At 42.5% G+C, this 17170-nt stretch overlaps 1 protein-coding gene across 1 annotated transcript in view; it reads left to right on the top strand.

Moving 5' to 3' along the window:
* Positions 1-5671: 5671 nt before the first annotated feature.
* ANO3 (anoctamin 3) overlaps positions 5672-17170 on the top strand; it is a 522514-nt gene continuing 511015 nt past the window's right edge. Inside the window, exon 1 of the mRNA XM_068261501.1 lies at positions 5672-5744. Within this exon, the coding sequence (XP_068117602.1) occupies positions 5699-5744 (46 nt within the window). The 5' untranslated portion in view covers positions 5672-5698. The remainder of the gene's footprint in view (positions 5745-17170) is intronic.

Genomic DNA, 17170 nt, shown 5'->3' with positions numbered 1-17170 from the left:
CTTAGTTTGATATATTGGAAAGCCATGCATCCAAGGCCAGAATAAGCAATGCACAGGGTATTTACAGAAGCTCATCAGATGATTCGCTATGTAATACATGTTTTATTTTTGTTTTTTATATGCATATGTACGACTGCAGCAACACATGTCCTTGTTGACTGAATATCTGTTCATTTGTGACATTACAAAAATCATTCATTCTATATAGCACAGGCTAATTGAGTAAACCCACAGCCTAATGTGTAGCTATTGATCAAGGAACAACAAAATAATGGTTTTATCTCTACTAATGAATGCACGGCTTATTCAATAGGCAATAGAGCAATGTACAAATGACTGTAACTCATACCTAATGCTGAAATTGGATTAGGGATATCAATAAGAATACACTCGGAGGTCAATTACAAAGTGAAATCGTAATGTGAAATTTCAGGTAAATTCGTAATTCAGCTCGTAACTGTAATTAATATCCGTAATTTTGCAATTGCGTGCAATTAAATAAAAATGTAAAATTAGCATTGAAGTTAATGCTGAAAACTGCAGTAGTAAATAGCAAAGTCCCTGTACATGCTATCACATGGGGATCCCTCAGGCCCCCTCCTGGGCACCAGAGGTGGGGAAGAGCCCTTGTCCGTGGTATTGCCTGGGGCTCTGGGGGAGAAGGGGAGGTATTGCCCCCCCTCCCACACAAACACACATATCATGGACCACATGGACTGCTATAGCTTAGGGTACGGAGTCCCACATGCTCCAACCTCCAGGCTCTGAAATCTGCTTATATCAGTTTGCATGATAGACAAGGGGTTAAAGATGCTTTGGAAACCACACACTGTCCTTTTTATTTAAATGTCTAAAATGTATATTTGGAACTTGATCTATATTAATTGTACCATACCATGCAATTTTAATGAGATTACAAAACTTTTTATACTTTGAAAAAAATATTTAAATGTTTTTTTTTTCACAAAATTAGTTATTTTTGACTAACTGATCAGACTACATCCAATAAATGTGGTGACGGTAGCATGGGGGCTTTGCTATTAACGGCTAAAGTCGGCAGTATTGTTTTCAACATAAATCCTGGTTTGCACAAACATTTAACATGTATGCAAAAAAAAATCATGTACGACTGCCGCCTGTGTAATTTCACATAAAATGCAGAGTATATAAAAGCAATTCAATTTCAAAATCCTAATTGCATTATAATGTGTGAACGTCAATGGAGACTGGACATAGACTAGTACAAATCCTGCATGCAGTGAGTTAGAATAAGGGTCCTTTTACACTTAATAAGTTGCTCTCAGTTAAAATGGAAAGAAAACTGATTTTCAAAGTAATGTCCATGTTTTCCTATATGGCCCCTTTCACACGTAACGCGTTTTAACTGAAATCTTCTTCCCAATGCACTGCTATGGAATAAACGCGTACTAACGCACACTAACGTATACCAACTGATTAAGTGTAAAAGGGGCCTAACGTGATCCGTTACAGCGCAGTACTGTGAACAGCCCCATAGAATTGTATGGGCAGGGAGTGAATATGCAGCATTATTCTGCAATGCACCTGAACACTGTGAACTAGGTCTTAGTGAAATGAGCACACTATGATCATCACTATCTGTTGATTGTAGTTATTTATTTATTTTCGAAATGGTGCCTCTTTAAACAGATTTTTTTAAACAAGTTTGCTTTAAGAGGTCAAATGTGATGGGCATGTGTCTGTTTTTTTTTTTTTTTATATTTTTACTTTAGCGTAGACAACAATGTAACAGGAAAATGTTTCAAGTATCACAACTCTTTCCTGCTATCCAACAATAAAGCAAACAAAACAAACATTTTTAGTGGCTGAAAAGGAACTACAGACCGTTTTAGGTGTATATGTATATGTGTCCCCCCAGACCTTGGGGGACCTGCGGAAGCAGTGGACTGAGTCTGGAGTAGAAACATCCAGAGCCACCGTGTACAGGCGTGTGCAGGAAATGGGCTACAGGTGGCGCATTCCCCAGGTCAAGCCACTTTTGAACCAGAAACATCTGCAGAAGCGCCTGACCTGGGCTACAGAGAAGCAGCACTGGACTGTTGCTCAGTGGTCCAAAGTACTTTTTTCGGATGAAAGCAACTTTTGCATGTCATTCGGAAATCAAGGTGCCAGAGTCTGGAGGAAGACTGGGGAGAGGGAAATGCCAAAATGCCTGAAGTCCAGTGTCAAGTACAGGTCAGGCGCTTCTGCCGCTGTTTCTGGTTCAAAAGTGGCTTGACCTGGGGAATGCGGCACCTGTAGCCCATTTCCTGTACACACCTGTACACTGTGGCTCTGGATGTTTCTACTCTAGACTCGGAATCGGTCTGGAATCGGTCCTTCTCCACAATCTTCCTCAGGGTCCGGTCACCTCTTCTCGTTGTGCAGCGTTTTCTGCCACACTTTTTCCTCCCCACAGACTTCCCACTGAGGTGCCTTGATACAGCACTCTGGGAACAGTCTATTCGTTCAGAAATTTCTTTCTGTGTATTACCCTCTTGCTTGAGGGTGTCAATGATAGCCTTCTGGACAGCAGTCAGGTCAGCAGTCTTACCCATGATTGCGGTTTTGAGTAATAGACCAGGCTGGGAGTTTTTAAAAGCCTCAGGAATCTTTTGCAGGTGTTTAGAGTTAATTAGTTGATTCAGATGATTAGGTTAATAGCTCGTTTAGAGAACCTTTTCATGATATGCTAATTTTTTAAGATCGGAATTTTGGGTTTTCATGAGCTGTATGCCAAAATTATCAATATTAAAACAATAAAAGGCTTGAACTACAACTGAGTGTGTAATGAAGCTAAAATATATGAAAGTCTAATGTTTATCAGTACATTACAGAAAATAATGAACTTTATCACAATATGCTAATTTTTTGAGGACCTGTATATGTATATATATATATATATATATATATATATATATACATATATATATATATATATGTGTGTGTGTGTATATATATATATATATATATATATATATATATATATATATATATATATATATATATATATATATATTGGGTTGCAAAAGTATTCGGCCCCCTTGACGTTTTCCACATTTTGTCACATTACTGCCACAAACATGCATCAATTTTATTGGAATTCCCCCTGAAAGACCAATACAAAGTGGTGTACATGTAAGAAGTGGATCGAAAATCATACATCATTCCAAACATTTTTTACAAATAAATAACTGCAAAGTGGGGTGTGCGTAATTATTCGGCCCCCTGAGTCAATCTTTTGTAGAACCACCTTTTGCTGCAATTACAGCTGCCAGTCTTTTAGGGTATGTCTCTACCAGCTTTGCACATCTAGAGACTAAAATCATTGCCCATTCTTCTTTGCAAAACAGCTCCAGCTCAGTCAGATTAGATGGACAGTGTTTGTGAACAGCAGTTTTCAGATCTTGCCACAGATTCTCGATTGGATTTAGATCTGGACTTTGACTGGGCCATTCTAACACATAAATATGTTTTGTTTTAAACCATTCCATTGTTGCCCTGGCTTTATGTTTAAGGTCATTGTCCTGCTGGAAGTCTCAAGTCTTTTGCAGTCTCCAAGAGGTTTTCTTCCAAGTTTGCCCTGTATTTGGCTCCATCCATCTTCCCATCAACTCTGACCAGCTTCCTTGTCCCTGCTGAAGAGATGCACGACCCGAACATGATGCATCCACCACCATATTTGACAGTGGGGATGGTGTGTTCAGAGTGATGTGCAGTGTTAGTTTTCCACCACACGTAGGCTATCATTCATAAAGCATGTCCGCATGCGGGAATGCTTAAAACAGCTGACTTTACCGAACAGTCAGCAAAGTCAGCATTCATAAAGGCTCTTTCCGCATGAAAAAATGACACTACCGAGCAGAGTGATTAATCACAGCCTTGTGCGGTGATTATCGGAACAAATGTAGCAAAATGTTAATTTATGAAGATCACCGCAAGCGGTGTGAGGTCGGGAAGTACCGCTCACTCTGATGTGGCGATAACAATGTAAGTGAATGGAGACACACAGACCTCCCAGGCAGCTGCAGCAGAGCGGAACACGGAGAAATGTATCAACTCGGCAGCTTCCGTGTCTCCGCAAGCCTACCGCCAGCCTAGTTTGGGGAATCTCCGCACTGCTACTGCACATGGATACATTTTTATGAATGCCCACCCAGAAGTCTAAAATACCGGCAGCGGTGTTTTCCCGCATTGATTCCCCTTACCGACAGCTCCTTTATGAATGATAGCCATATTGTTTTGCATTTTGGCCAAAAAGTTCCATTTTGGTCTCATCTGACCAGAGCACCTTCTTCCACATGGTTGCTGTGTCCCCCACATGGCTTGTGGCAAACTGCAAACGGGACTTCTTATGCTTTCTGTTAACAATGCCTTTCTTCTTGCCACTCTTCCATAAAGGCTAACTTTGTACAGTGCATTACTAATAGTTGTCCTATGGACAGAGTCTCCCACCTGAGCTGTAGATTTCTGCAGCTCGTCCAGAGACACCATGGGCCTCTTTACTGCATTTCTGATCAGTGCTCTCCTTGTTCGGCATGTGAGTTTAGGTGGATGGCCTTGTCTTGGTAGGTTTACAGTTGTGCCATGCTCCTTCCATTTCTGAATGATCGCTTGGACAGTGCTCCGTGGGATGTTCAAGGCTTTGGAAATCTTTTTGTAGCCTAAGCCTGCTTTAAATTTTTCATTAACTTTGTACTTCACGGTGTTGTTGCTCCCAATATTCTCTTAGACAACCTCTGAGGTCCTCACAGAGCAGCTGTATTTGTACTGACATTAGATTACACACAGGTGCACACTATTTAGTCATTAGCACTCATTAGGCAATATCTATAGGCAACTGACTGCACTCAGATCAAGGGGGGCCGAATATTTATGCACACCCCACTTTGCAGTTATTTACTTGTAAAAAATGTTTGGAATCATGTATGATTTTTATTCCACTTCTCATATGTACACCACTTTGTGTTGGTCTTTCATGTGGAATTCCAATAAAATGGATTCATGTTTGTGGCAGTAATATGACGAAATGTGGAAAACTTCAAGGGGGCCGAATACTTTTGTAACCCACTGTGTGTGTGTAATGTGTGTGTGTGTGTGTGTGTGTATGTATATATATATATATATATATATATATATATATATATATATATATATATATATATATATATATATATATATATATATATATATATATTGTTTAATTTTTTTGTTTTGTTCTTACTTTACAGACATTAGCTTGTCTGCATGTTTTCTAGCCTAGTGATAAAATGCTGTGTGCTCGGCCCCCCTGCAGAGGGATCAGTGTATTCTTGTGCACTGGCAGCAGCATGCATTACAAGAGCGAGGAAAGGCTGCCTCATGCAGTGTTATGTTTTGCTTTATGTTGTGGTGTGACATCCTGCAGCATGTGGTGGGGAAGGCATTAAGCCAATATCACTGTGCATTATCCTTCAAGCAGCCACTAAGCGGAGTTTGATGCTGGTCCTCCCTCCCATGGTTGCTATGACAACCAGAGGGAGCACAGTCTTTTCAGGCTATAGTCAGGTGTCGTATTCCAGCGAGCTCTCCCTGAGCCCAGGATTGTAGAAGTAGCCGGTCATTCCCTGTTTAATTTTCCATGCTGTATCTGCCTTATTTCTTCTCCTGAGCCCCTCGGCCAATCACCCCCTGAGACAAGATGGTCCACCACTCCTGCTCTATACAGTGCTTTAAGCAGCATAAAGGTCAGTGGGCTTCTAGCTGTCTCTGCATGTCCTTGTGCCGCATGTGCTGATGGGCTGGTGATGTTAGGGAAGCTGGATGCACTGCAGATGTGTTTTAGCTGCTATCGTGCAGCCTGAATCCTTCCTGTGAAGCCTATAGGCATGTGCTGCTGAAAAGCATCTGCAATAGGCAGAGCAGCCTGTGAAACTTGTGCAATGGAATGCCATTGAAACTTACTGCATTGAAAGTTCCGCAGCACAATACTTCCTGCAGATGCGTGCTTCCTCTCTACAGATGCACTATTAACTGCTGCACGGTGGCACTGATGTGACGATGAGTACTTTATATAGCAATATCATCTTCTGTGATGATGTATGAAGACTGATGCAGAAAGTAATTGATAACTCATTCATATACTGATCCTGCCTGGTAAAACAGCATCATCCTACAATAAAGTACATATAAGGATATACATGTACAGAACTGGTAGACTAGGGATTCTTAACAAAATTACAGAGTATATGAAAGTCAGGGATTTCTAAGTAATCTTTATTGTTGGTATCATCTTTGACACATATATGTTTGTCAACTGTACTACCTAATTGTGGGTGAATACTTTTCAAATATTATCTTAAGTTTTTAAAAAAGCTAAAAATATATATTCAAGTATCTTTATATGTGGTTTATAGCTTTTAAAAAAAAATAATTTTCAAATATTTTTATTGGCATAAAAGGAACCATATCATTACAAAACTTAAAGAGTGCATTTTTTTTCCAAACAGAGCAACATATCAGAAACAAGTATAAAAGAAATCCAGTTTTACCAATAACATACAGAGTAACAAAATATTCAACACCATCTCTTAGCATATCTCTGTGTAGAATTATATTTTTGTGTACAACTAAATGTTCTATAATGCAAGGTTTAATAATGTCTACATTGTAAAAGTAGCAACCTACTTATTATAGCCTCACTGGCTGTGACCAACCATATGTTTAATGCCAAAACTTACAGTAACAGTTTGACTGTGCCAAGTACCCCTTGAATCTACCATGTAACCCCTAGTGTGTTCAGAATCAGAACCTAGGCAATTCAGCAACTAGAGGGCTCTGCCCTTATGAGCTTACATTCTATACTATGTTCACAATGCACCACAATTAAAGTGCACCATTATGAGATGCACTAGATCTGCTGGCAGCTCCACTACTAATTACATATTTAAACTTTTACATTTTAGGACTGTTTCTGAATGGTCAGCCTGGAACAAGCGTGCAAAGCAAAGTTTTGGTTGAGCCCCCCCCCCCCCCCAAAAAAAAAAGTGTCACTACTCTCATACCAATTTCAGGTAGCTAGAGGTGCCCTCCAGTATTACGTAGCCCTCCAGTAACGGTAGGCAGAGGCACCCACTGGCATTAGATAGCCTCAGGTTCCCCCCAGTCTAGGTAGCCAGAGCTCCTCCCCCACCCCCTCAGTATAGGTAGACTGAAGTAGTGCCTTCCAAGTATAGGTAGCCTGCCAGTATAGGTAGCAAGAAATAGCCCCAGCTCAGTAGATTTAGCCCATAAGTGTAGTCACAGGAGCCCCTGTATACTACCAACACCCCTCCTCCCCCCCAGTATAGGGACACCCCCCGTATATGAACATTCCTGATTCTTTATTGTCACCCTGAAACAAGCATGGAATTGTCACCCTGGAACAAGCATGCAGCCTGTGAAAATGTGGAATCTTATAATTCCTGCTTGTTACAGATCTGAACCTTGTACAGTTAAAGTAATGATGTACTTATACTTTTATTTTCCTAAGTCTTTCATCAATAATGTAGTATACCGGTATGTAAGTTAATTTTAGCCCTCTTTTAAATGTATTTAACCTTTGTGTATCATAAGGATCATTAATTAAATATACATCCATTACCGATTTTAGTCTTTTTATAATCATGGTATGTCACGTCCAGTATGTAAAATATAGTACAAGCTGTTATCCTGTGGCTATACTGATCCTAAATTATCTGCATTGTAGGGGTGACCTGTTTAAATAATATGCTTCCAACATGTTCTCGTTATCTGCCACTACAAATTGTGTGCCTGCACTGCACTGCAGAAAACTCTTATTAGCACTAGACGTGATCAGCTAATTGATGCAAATTTGGTTTCAACTTGTATACAGATTGAAAATGGACCAATCAAATTTTAATCTGCGTACAAGGTACAACAATATTTAGTATATAAAAAATAGCATCTCATCAGTAATCTATAATCAAAATTTTTGCAAACACCATATTTATAAGACACACTTTTTTCCCCCCAAAAGTGGGGAAAAAAGTCCCTGTCTTATAGTACCAGACTTACGATCACCTGCCGATACAAACCACTGACCCGCAGTGATGTCAGGGACTTCCTGCACTCCCAGTGACCTGCTTTGCTTACCGTGTGTCTTGTAAATAGCCTCCTCCATATCCCACTTTGTGTCCCCCTTGGTGTCCTCCTCTGTGTCTCCTTAGTGTCCAGCAGCACTACCTATATGTGTTGTAATTAGCGTCAACAGCTGTATGTATCACTCACCTGACCCGAGGGTGCCCACGGCAATCAGCAGCTTGTCCTCCCTCGCTCACTCCTTCCCCCTAGTGCCAACACTTCCTGGTAGCATGCATCCTGGTCGTGTCATTACGTACGCAACCGGCACTAGGGGAAGGAGTGAGCGAGAGTGGACAAGCTGCTGATCGCCGCAGGAACCCTAAGGTCAGGTGAGTGATGCATGCAGCTGCTGCTGTTAATTACAACACTCGCAGGTAGCGCAGCAAGACACCAAGGGGACACAGAGGAGGACACAGAGGAGGACACAGAGAGGGACAAGAGGAGGACACCAAGGAGGACAGGAGGAGGACTCCAAGGGAGACAGGAGGAGGACTCCAAGAGAGACCGGATGGAAACCATGGGGTGGGGGGACTGGAGGAGGGCACCAAGGGGGACAGGAGGAGGACACAATGTTTGTAGAGAGAACATCTAGAAGAGACTCCTGGACCATGGACGCACCAAGTTTGGTATATTTTTTTGTTCCCCTGGTTTTTGCCATCTAAACCTATAAACCTAGGTGCGTCTAGTCCGGAGCATTTAATAGTCCAAAAAGTATGGTACTTTGTACAAGTAGGGAGGAGTAGAAAGAAGAAAACAGAAAACACAACCGAGAGCCCCCAATAGTGTATTACTGAAAGACAAATGGCATAGGTAGTAGATAATGTTATACTCACAAGTCTGGGTTGCCGGCCTCAGGCAACCACTCTTATCATGTATGGGGAAATTAGACCTGTCCCCATCAGGCTAAAAGAGTCACTCTCAGTAGAAAAGAAAGGGTATACACACCCATCCACCAGGTGGATTCCAATATATGAAAAAGTACAGAGGCGCCAGCAGGATAAAAATAGTACCAGTTTAAAACCAATTAAAATGTGGGTGGTAAGGGTGGACTCACCTATCCAACAATTAACACAACCACTATGTATGATGAAATAAATTTAACTTATTTAGTACTCCAAAAACCAAAATGCAACGCGTTTCACGGGTCTCAAGCCTGCTTCCTCAGGCAAAAGTACAGACAGGAGTAACCACGCAGTTGTATGTGCTAGTGTTGCGCCTCTGCTCATTTTTTTTGTTCCTCTGGTTTTTGCCCTCTAAACCTATAAACCTAGGTGCGTCTAGTCCGGAGAATTTAATAGTCCAAAAAGTATGGTACTTTGTACAAGTAGGGAGGAGTGATCGGGGAGCAGCTAGAAATCATAGGGCCCCATGATGAAGTTTTTGGTTCCCCCCTCCCCCCAAAAAATCTCAATTTTGGGTAGCCAGAGGTGCCCTACAGTATTAAGAAGCCCTCCAGTAATGATAGCCAGAGGTGTCCCCCAGCATCAGATAGCCCCAGGGAGCCCTTAGTATAGGTTGCCAGAGCGCCTCCCCTTCACCAGTATAGGTAGCCCCTCAGTGTAGCCCCAGGGATCCCTGTATAGGTGGCCAGAAGTAGCCCACGCAGTATAGGTTTCCAGAAGGACCCACCCAGTACAGGTAGCCAGAAGGCCCCCTAAGTATAGGTAGCCATTAGCCAAAAGGCCACCCCTCAGAATATGTAGTCAGATGGATCTTCTACTAGTATAGGTAGCCAGGAGGACCCCCCTCAGTAAAAGCAGCCAGAAGGACCCCCAAGTATAAGTACTGTAGCTAGATATGACCCCTCCCATGCAGAGTAGTAGCAGGGAAGCATAAGATAAGTAAATCACCTCTCCGGGCTTCAGATACGATCTAGCTTCTATGGGTTCTAAGCATCCCCGTCACCTAACGAGAGAGGGCATTCTAATCATGCCTGAAGAAGGTAGATTGTCGGTGGATTCTGGAGAGGTTCTTATGCTCCTCTGCTGCTACTCTGCACCTTATGGGCCTGACATTGGTTTCCATGAGGCTTGCCGGGGATCTTATTTCACTTCCAGCCATGCACAAGGTCCCCAGTGACTACTGGCACTATATCAGTTGATATGACTGCTTCAGTGATCCCTACACCATCGTGGTCGTGGGGGAGGAATAATTTATTTATGTGAATAAAACAGAACAGTGAATATCATAGCAGTATTGTATTTCACCAGTATTTCCAAATTGAGATAAATCAGTAGAGCAAGTACATTGTATACAATTTAACCACACTTAACCCATGTACACATGTACAAGTACATGATTTTGAAAGACAAGCACGAGAAATGTATAATCGTTTTCAGGATAGAGGTTATGACAAAAAGAATGTAGACGATGCATTGGAAAGGATGAGGATAGTGATGAAAGAAAAACCTTAGAAAGATGGCTTTGTGATGGTTTTTGTCTATTCCCCAATGTCTGTGTCAGGATCCCTTCTTTAGCCTGTCCTGTTGGCTGCAGTTGAACTGCAACCAGGCAGTTCTGAATTTCCTGCATGCATATTGTTGCATAATATTGCTTGCATTTGTAATGAGAATCCTTTCCTTCTGCTGTCAGCTTGCAGCCTTCAATCAGACTAACACAGGATTGAGTGATTACCATTCAGCTGTGTGGGAATTTGCATGTCTGCTCTCATTGGCTGATGTCCATAGAAAAGCCTGCTCCTCCTTTCAGATCTTGGCCGTCATAGCGTTCAGCTCTGTCTTAGCAGGTTGCTGGGTCCTTCATGTGAATTGTGTATTGCATTGTTTAACCTTGTCTTTCTTGCTTGGATGTTCGCTGTACCTGTGGGGGTACAGTGAAGTCCTACCAATCCTGATAGCTTGGATTCTGCCATCACCATGTTGGTGACTGGTAGTATTCCTGCTGGCCTTGTTCCTGTGGGCATGACTGTAGCAGCGATTGCTATTAGTTACGCTCCTACTTGTTTGTCTTGTCCGTGCCAGTATGGATGTTTGCTATTGTGCAGCCATTGTGTCTTGTCTATTTGTGGCGGTTATCAGAAGCAGTCGCTCTGAGCAATCTTGCTTTCTTGTCCATAGCTCCTGGGGTGATCTGTGTAACCTCCTCCACAAAAGCATTCTGCTCTACTATCGAATATCACTCAGTTGCATAGTCTTGTTTGCTCTGGTGGTACTCTGGCTTTCTCTGCCTCAGCTGCTATATCTTGCACGTTAAGACCTGGGGGTAGCCAAAGTCAGGGGACATATTCAGTGTCCTGTTTAAGCGGGGGCTTGTCTATATGTGAAGACGTGTGCCGAGCTCAGAGCTACAGTAATAGATTGAGGTATAGTGGCTGAAAGAAAGCAGGCGATCTGCCAGGCATTACAGTCTGATAGGATACAGGAAATAATACGAAGAAATTGGCAGATCTTAGAACAGGACAAGAATTTAGACCCCAAAATAACACAGTTCCCCACTATGGTTTTCAGAAAAGGTTCTATGTTGGGTTCCATGTTAACCAGTAGCATGTTTGTAGCTCAGCAATACAGTAGGTAGGAGGTGTTTTTAAAGGTTAAAAACGTTTTTAAAGCATTTTAAAAGGCACTTCCGGTTTGTGTAACCGGATATCCCAATAGGTCGGATATCCGCAGATAATGCGTTTGGATATCGCCAATCACTGCGATCGTCTGTCATAGGCATCACAGCCAATTACTCCTGTGCCTCTTAAGTGGACAGTCGTATCACACAGCTGTCCCCAATACAGCGCGGTGATCTATAGATTGTAAATAGATGGCGGTTTCGCTTTCTAACAGTCTTCCAGCCGCTGATCGAGTGGAGATGCGCGTGCATCGGTGTGTGATCTTCTACAAAACCCCGCCCCAGAACTTCATGCCACTTAGCGTTGAGCAGTCCTGGGGCTGCCGCCACGTCCACACCAATTGGCGTGGAGTGGTCGGCAAGCAGCTAATCAGGGCAAGTCTCAGTTGCCTTCTTTCCAAGCTAAATAAGCCCAGTTTGTCCAATATCGGATGGTCGGTAAATTCCCACGGAACATTTCCGAAATTTTAGACCAATCATACTACCAAGTTTTCTTGAGTCTTGTGATTGGTCTAATTTTTTTCCGTATTCAAACTTCCACGGGAAAATTCTGCAGGCTGTGATTGGTCCAATACTTATGACTTGGAAGTGTTTGGCCAATCAGAGAATTCAGTAGTGTATCAATGATGTCCACATAATAATGAACACCTGAAAAAAGTTGCATATTCTGCAAAAACAACTTAAAAAAAACGACACCGCTTTATTAACAGAAATGACAAAACGTTTTCACAGACATTGGTAGTCAGTAAGTCTATGGTATTGGTAATCTGCGTTTGGGCTAATCGGAAATTTTGCGGAATCTGAAATCTACTTTATGATTTTCATATTAAGAATAGGGATGGTCAGAAATGTCAAAGTCTCAATCCGAAAAACATAGGTAGATTCACGTAACAGCAATAGGAAATCTCAATATGAAAATCATATAGTGGATGTCTCAATATGAAAATTATAGGAAAATTCATATAATGGCGATAGAAAGTCTCAACACGAACATCATATAGTGGGAGCCTCCGGGCATCAACATTTTCAAAGCAGGTCTTTTTGTAGCCAAAGCTGGGCACCGCTTTATGTCTAATGCTACAGAGCAGTGATGGCTAACCTTGGCACTCCAGATGTGGTGGAACTACAAGTCCCTTGAGGCATTGCAATACTTTGACAGCTCTAAGCATAACTCGGAGAGGCAGAGGCATGATGGGATTTGTAGTTTTGTCAAAGCTGAAGTATCAAGGTTAGCTATCACTGCTATTGAGTGAGCCCTGCGCAAGGGTAATTCAGGATTCGGGCAATTGTCAGACCCTCAATTGCATCCCCCTCCGAATTACTACAACTCTGAGGGGGGATAGTATATAACGTCGCCGGGAATTAGAGCAGAAGCAGGGGGAGTTGTCATTCGGCTGGCCCTGCGCCCAGCTCTCCGGCAACGTTACAGTACGTTTGCCAGATTTCTCTGTAATACTGCGAGTCGCGGCTAGACCAAAAATTGGTCTAATATACTGTATATACTTAACAATGTTGTCAAACACTTATGAATGAAAGGGAACCCAAGCACCATATAAATAGGAAGGGTACTGAGCAAAACTCATTTGAATTTGAAATATTTCAAGTGAAACAGCATTGACAGCCAGTGTGTTTTACGCATCAGCACTCGTATAATACTGAGATGCTTTACTAAATAACACCTAATGTGCATTTCACAAGCCAAGCAGGGATGATGTGCTTAAATCACAAAAGTGTCAAGTGTAACACAGACCACCCAGAGTAACTCTTCCAGGGCTAACATAAAGATCTTATGAAAAATGCATGCGAGTACAAGCCAAGGTTGCACATGTCCAACTCAGGCTGTGTAATGAAACACAAGTTCCAAGAACAGTGCTGGAAAAAAACCACAGTGGCGTGTGTGGCATGTGAACGTTATCTATAGGAGGAGGTAAACCTAACAAAAAAGGAAACGTGTAAATAAAAACAGAATACAGTGATTTGCAAATACTTTTCTTCTTTTTTTTCTGTTTAGTTTTTTTTTGTTTATGAAAAAAAAAGTGTGTGTGTGTATATATATATATATATATATATATATATATATATATATATATATATATATATATATATATATAAATTAAGACATCCCCTGAGAATAAAACCTAGCAGGAATTTCAAGAATGCTTGAAATGTAAGACATCCTCCAAATTTAAAGGGAAGGTTCAGGGACTATCCCAAAAAAAAAAAAATCCCCATCCACTTACCTGGGGCTTCCTCCAGCCCGTGGCAGGCAGTAGGTGCCCTCGGCGCCGCTCCGCAGGCTCCCGGTGGTCTCCGGTAGCGCGCCCGACCTGGCCAGGCCGGCGGCCAGGTCGGGCTTCTTGTGAGCTCCAAAATGCGCCTCACGGCGGTGCGCTGACGTCATCGGACGTCCTCCGGGCTGTACTGTGCAGGCTCAGAACTACTGAGCCTGCGCAGTACAGGACACACACACACTGTGTGTGTGTGTGTGTGTGTCTTCCCAGGACACACACACACATACACACACACACACACAGCTTATCCTATGCTGGGGGAGCCTGACAGTTTTCTGCCTGCAAGAAATAGACTCTTAACCACCCTGGCGTTCTGATTAAATCGCCAGGGTGGCTGCGGGAGGGTTTTTTTAAAATTAAAAAAAAACTATTCCATGCAGCCAACTGAAAGTGGCAATAAGCGGCCTTCTGTGTTTCGCTTACCTCGTCGCCATGGCGACGAGCGGAGTGACGTCATGGACGTCAGCCGACGTCCTGACGTCAGCCGCCTCCGATCCAGCCCTTAGCGCTGGCCGGAACTGTTTGTTCCGGCTACGCTGGGCTCGGGCGGCTGGGGGTACCCTCTTTCACCGCTGCACGCGGCGGATCGCCGCGCTGCAGCGGCGATCAGGCAGCACACGCGGCTGGCAAAGTGCCGGCTGCGTGTGCTGCTTTTTATTTCATTGAAATCGGTCCAGCAGGGCCTGAGCGGCAGCCTCTGGCGGTGTTGGATGAGCTGAGCTCGTCCAGACCGCTCAGCAGGTTAATTACATGATCAGCAGAATTAATTTCTTGTAATTGAGAGCCAATATCTGCAAACCACAAGCTCTGTGTATGTTGCACATGGCATACAGTATGTACATTTTGTATAGGAAAACTACCGGTGTTTGCCAAAAAATAAGACTTCCTCTGAAAATGAGCCCTAGCACATCTTTTAGAGCAAGGCAGAGCTAGGCAGATTCCCACTATGGCTGACTATCCAGCAGAGGGCGCTCTCATACTGGGCGCATATACAGAGCAGCAGCCCCAGCACTTACCACCATAAAGCCTCACTGAGCCAGGGTGGCGAGGCCATACCACGCGTCTTGAAACAAAGCGTCAACAGCCAGCCCATCCAAGACCACCAACACAGGCTGACAAAAGCCCAAATAAAGGGAATGATAGAAAACTGCAAGGACCAATACCTAGAGAAATGGAGAAGTGACATAAAGAACTCCCAGAAACTCACCATCAACACAGACAGACGTGGAAGCCCCGGGAGGAGAGACTGTGCAGGCAATGTGACCAGGGGGTCCTGGAGGATGAGGCCCACTTCCTGCTACACTGCAGCAAATATACACCGTTGAGGACCGCCCATTTCCAAAGACTCTCCGCCCACATCGCAGATTTCACCTCCACAGATGAGGAAAGGAAACTCTATATCCTACTGGGGGAAGAGGAAAAAACTGTGCAAATAGCAGCCCGATATGTCACAGCCTGCCACCAACTGAGAGGAACATGATACCACATGGACTGTATAACCCCATACTCCCCTCCCCTATGGACTGTATGCCTATACCCCCTCCCCTATGGACTATATATCCCATCCCCCCCCCCCATACCAGCCATTACATCCTCCACACTCCTATGGACTGTATACCTATATCCTCCCCTTATTCCCACAATACCCCCCCCCCCCCCCATGTTAATGTTTTGTTTTGTTTTGCTTTGGCAATGCTAAATGTATTTGGTCCTGCCAATAAAGCTTTTTGGATTTGGATATAAGACAGTGTCTTATTTTCGGGGAAACACGGTATTAGTATTTTCCCAAAAGCAATGACACAATCTCCCACTAATGAAAATACGTTTAATAGTATATTTAAAAGACAACTATAGCGAAAGTTATGTGGAGGCTGTCAGATTTATTTCCTTTTAAACAATAAAAATTGCCTGCTGATCCTCTTCCTCTAATAATTTCAGCCATAGACCCTGAACAAGCATGCAGCATATCAGATGTTTCTGACATTATTGTCAGATCAGAAACAAGCATGCAGCTAATCTTGTCAGATGTGTTATTCGGAAGCAGGAAAAAAGGGCGGATATGGCTAGTAGACAAAAAGGGCACATCCATTCACTGCAATGCAAAATATCGGCTATTGGGTCCCCGAGAGTAAATTTCGGTGCCCGAAAAATAGCGGTTGCAGAGATTGTGTTAACAAAAGTTTTAATTTACAGAATAAGGTTTATTACAAATATTGTTTACAAATCTTCGTTTTTACTTTCAGTGTAACTTATTTTATCGTTTTTAAATTTCGCTTTCAGGAGTGTAATAAGTAAATTTTCGTTTTCATAAGTATAATGCTTGAATAGCGTTTTTAAAGCTTATTGAATTGCAAATATATCATTTTGGTATTAACCTTGTTTTCAGAATCATAATGTGTAAATTATAGATTTCAGATTTATTATCTTACTAATATATCACTTTTAATATAACTGTTATTTTAAGATTTTAATGCATATGATTGTAAGGCTATTTATTCTATTATAAATATATAACTTTTTCTATTTATAATATTTTTAATGTGTACGTGATTGTAAGGCTATTTACTGTATAAATTATTCTAGACATGTTATTTGTAGTGAAGTTTTTTCCAGTATCAAATATATTATTGTTTCTATGGGCTTGATTCACAAAAGAGTGCTAACTGTTAGCACGGCCGTTTTCGCGCGAATTTTCGCATTGCGTGCGATCGCGAATTTTCCCACGAAGCAATAACGGTTTCGCGCACAAACGCGAATTTTCCCGCGGAATCGATATCGTTTTTGCACAAAAATTCGGGTTTGCACGCGAAAACGTTATCGTTTAGCGTGAAAATTCACGATCGCACGCAGTGCAAACAGTCGTGCGAAAACGGCCGTGCTAACAGTTAGCACTCTTTTGTGAATCAAGCCCTATGTGTGTAAGGGTGTTTGTGCAGTGGGGAATAGTTAGGGTTAGGCACCACCAGGGGGATGGTTAGGCTTAGGCACCCCCAGGGGGTGGGGGTTAGGGATAGGCACAGGGAGGGCTCTGTGTGAGAGTAGGGTTAGGTACAGTGAAAGTAAAATATTTGTAATATATACAATTTATTACATTATGTATATTTCCACAAGGGGGGGGGGGGGGGTTAGGAGTTAGGGATAGGGAGAGATCTGTGTGAGAGAGA

The sequence above is a fragment of the Hyperolius riggenbachi genome, chromosome 11, assembly GCF_040937935.1.
Source record: "Hyperolius riggenbachi isolate aHypRig1 chromosome 11, aHypRig1.pri, whole genome shotgun sequence".
NCBI lineage: Eukaryota > Metazoa > Chordata > Amphibia > Anura > Hyperoliidae > Hyperolius > Hyperolius riggenbachi.
Note: the sequence above shows the minus strand (reverse complement) of the source record. Positions and strands in the feature narration are given on the sequence as shown.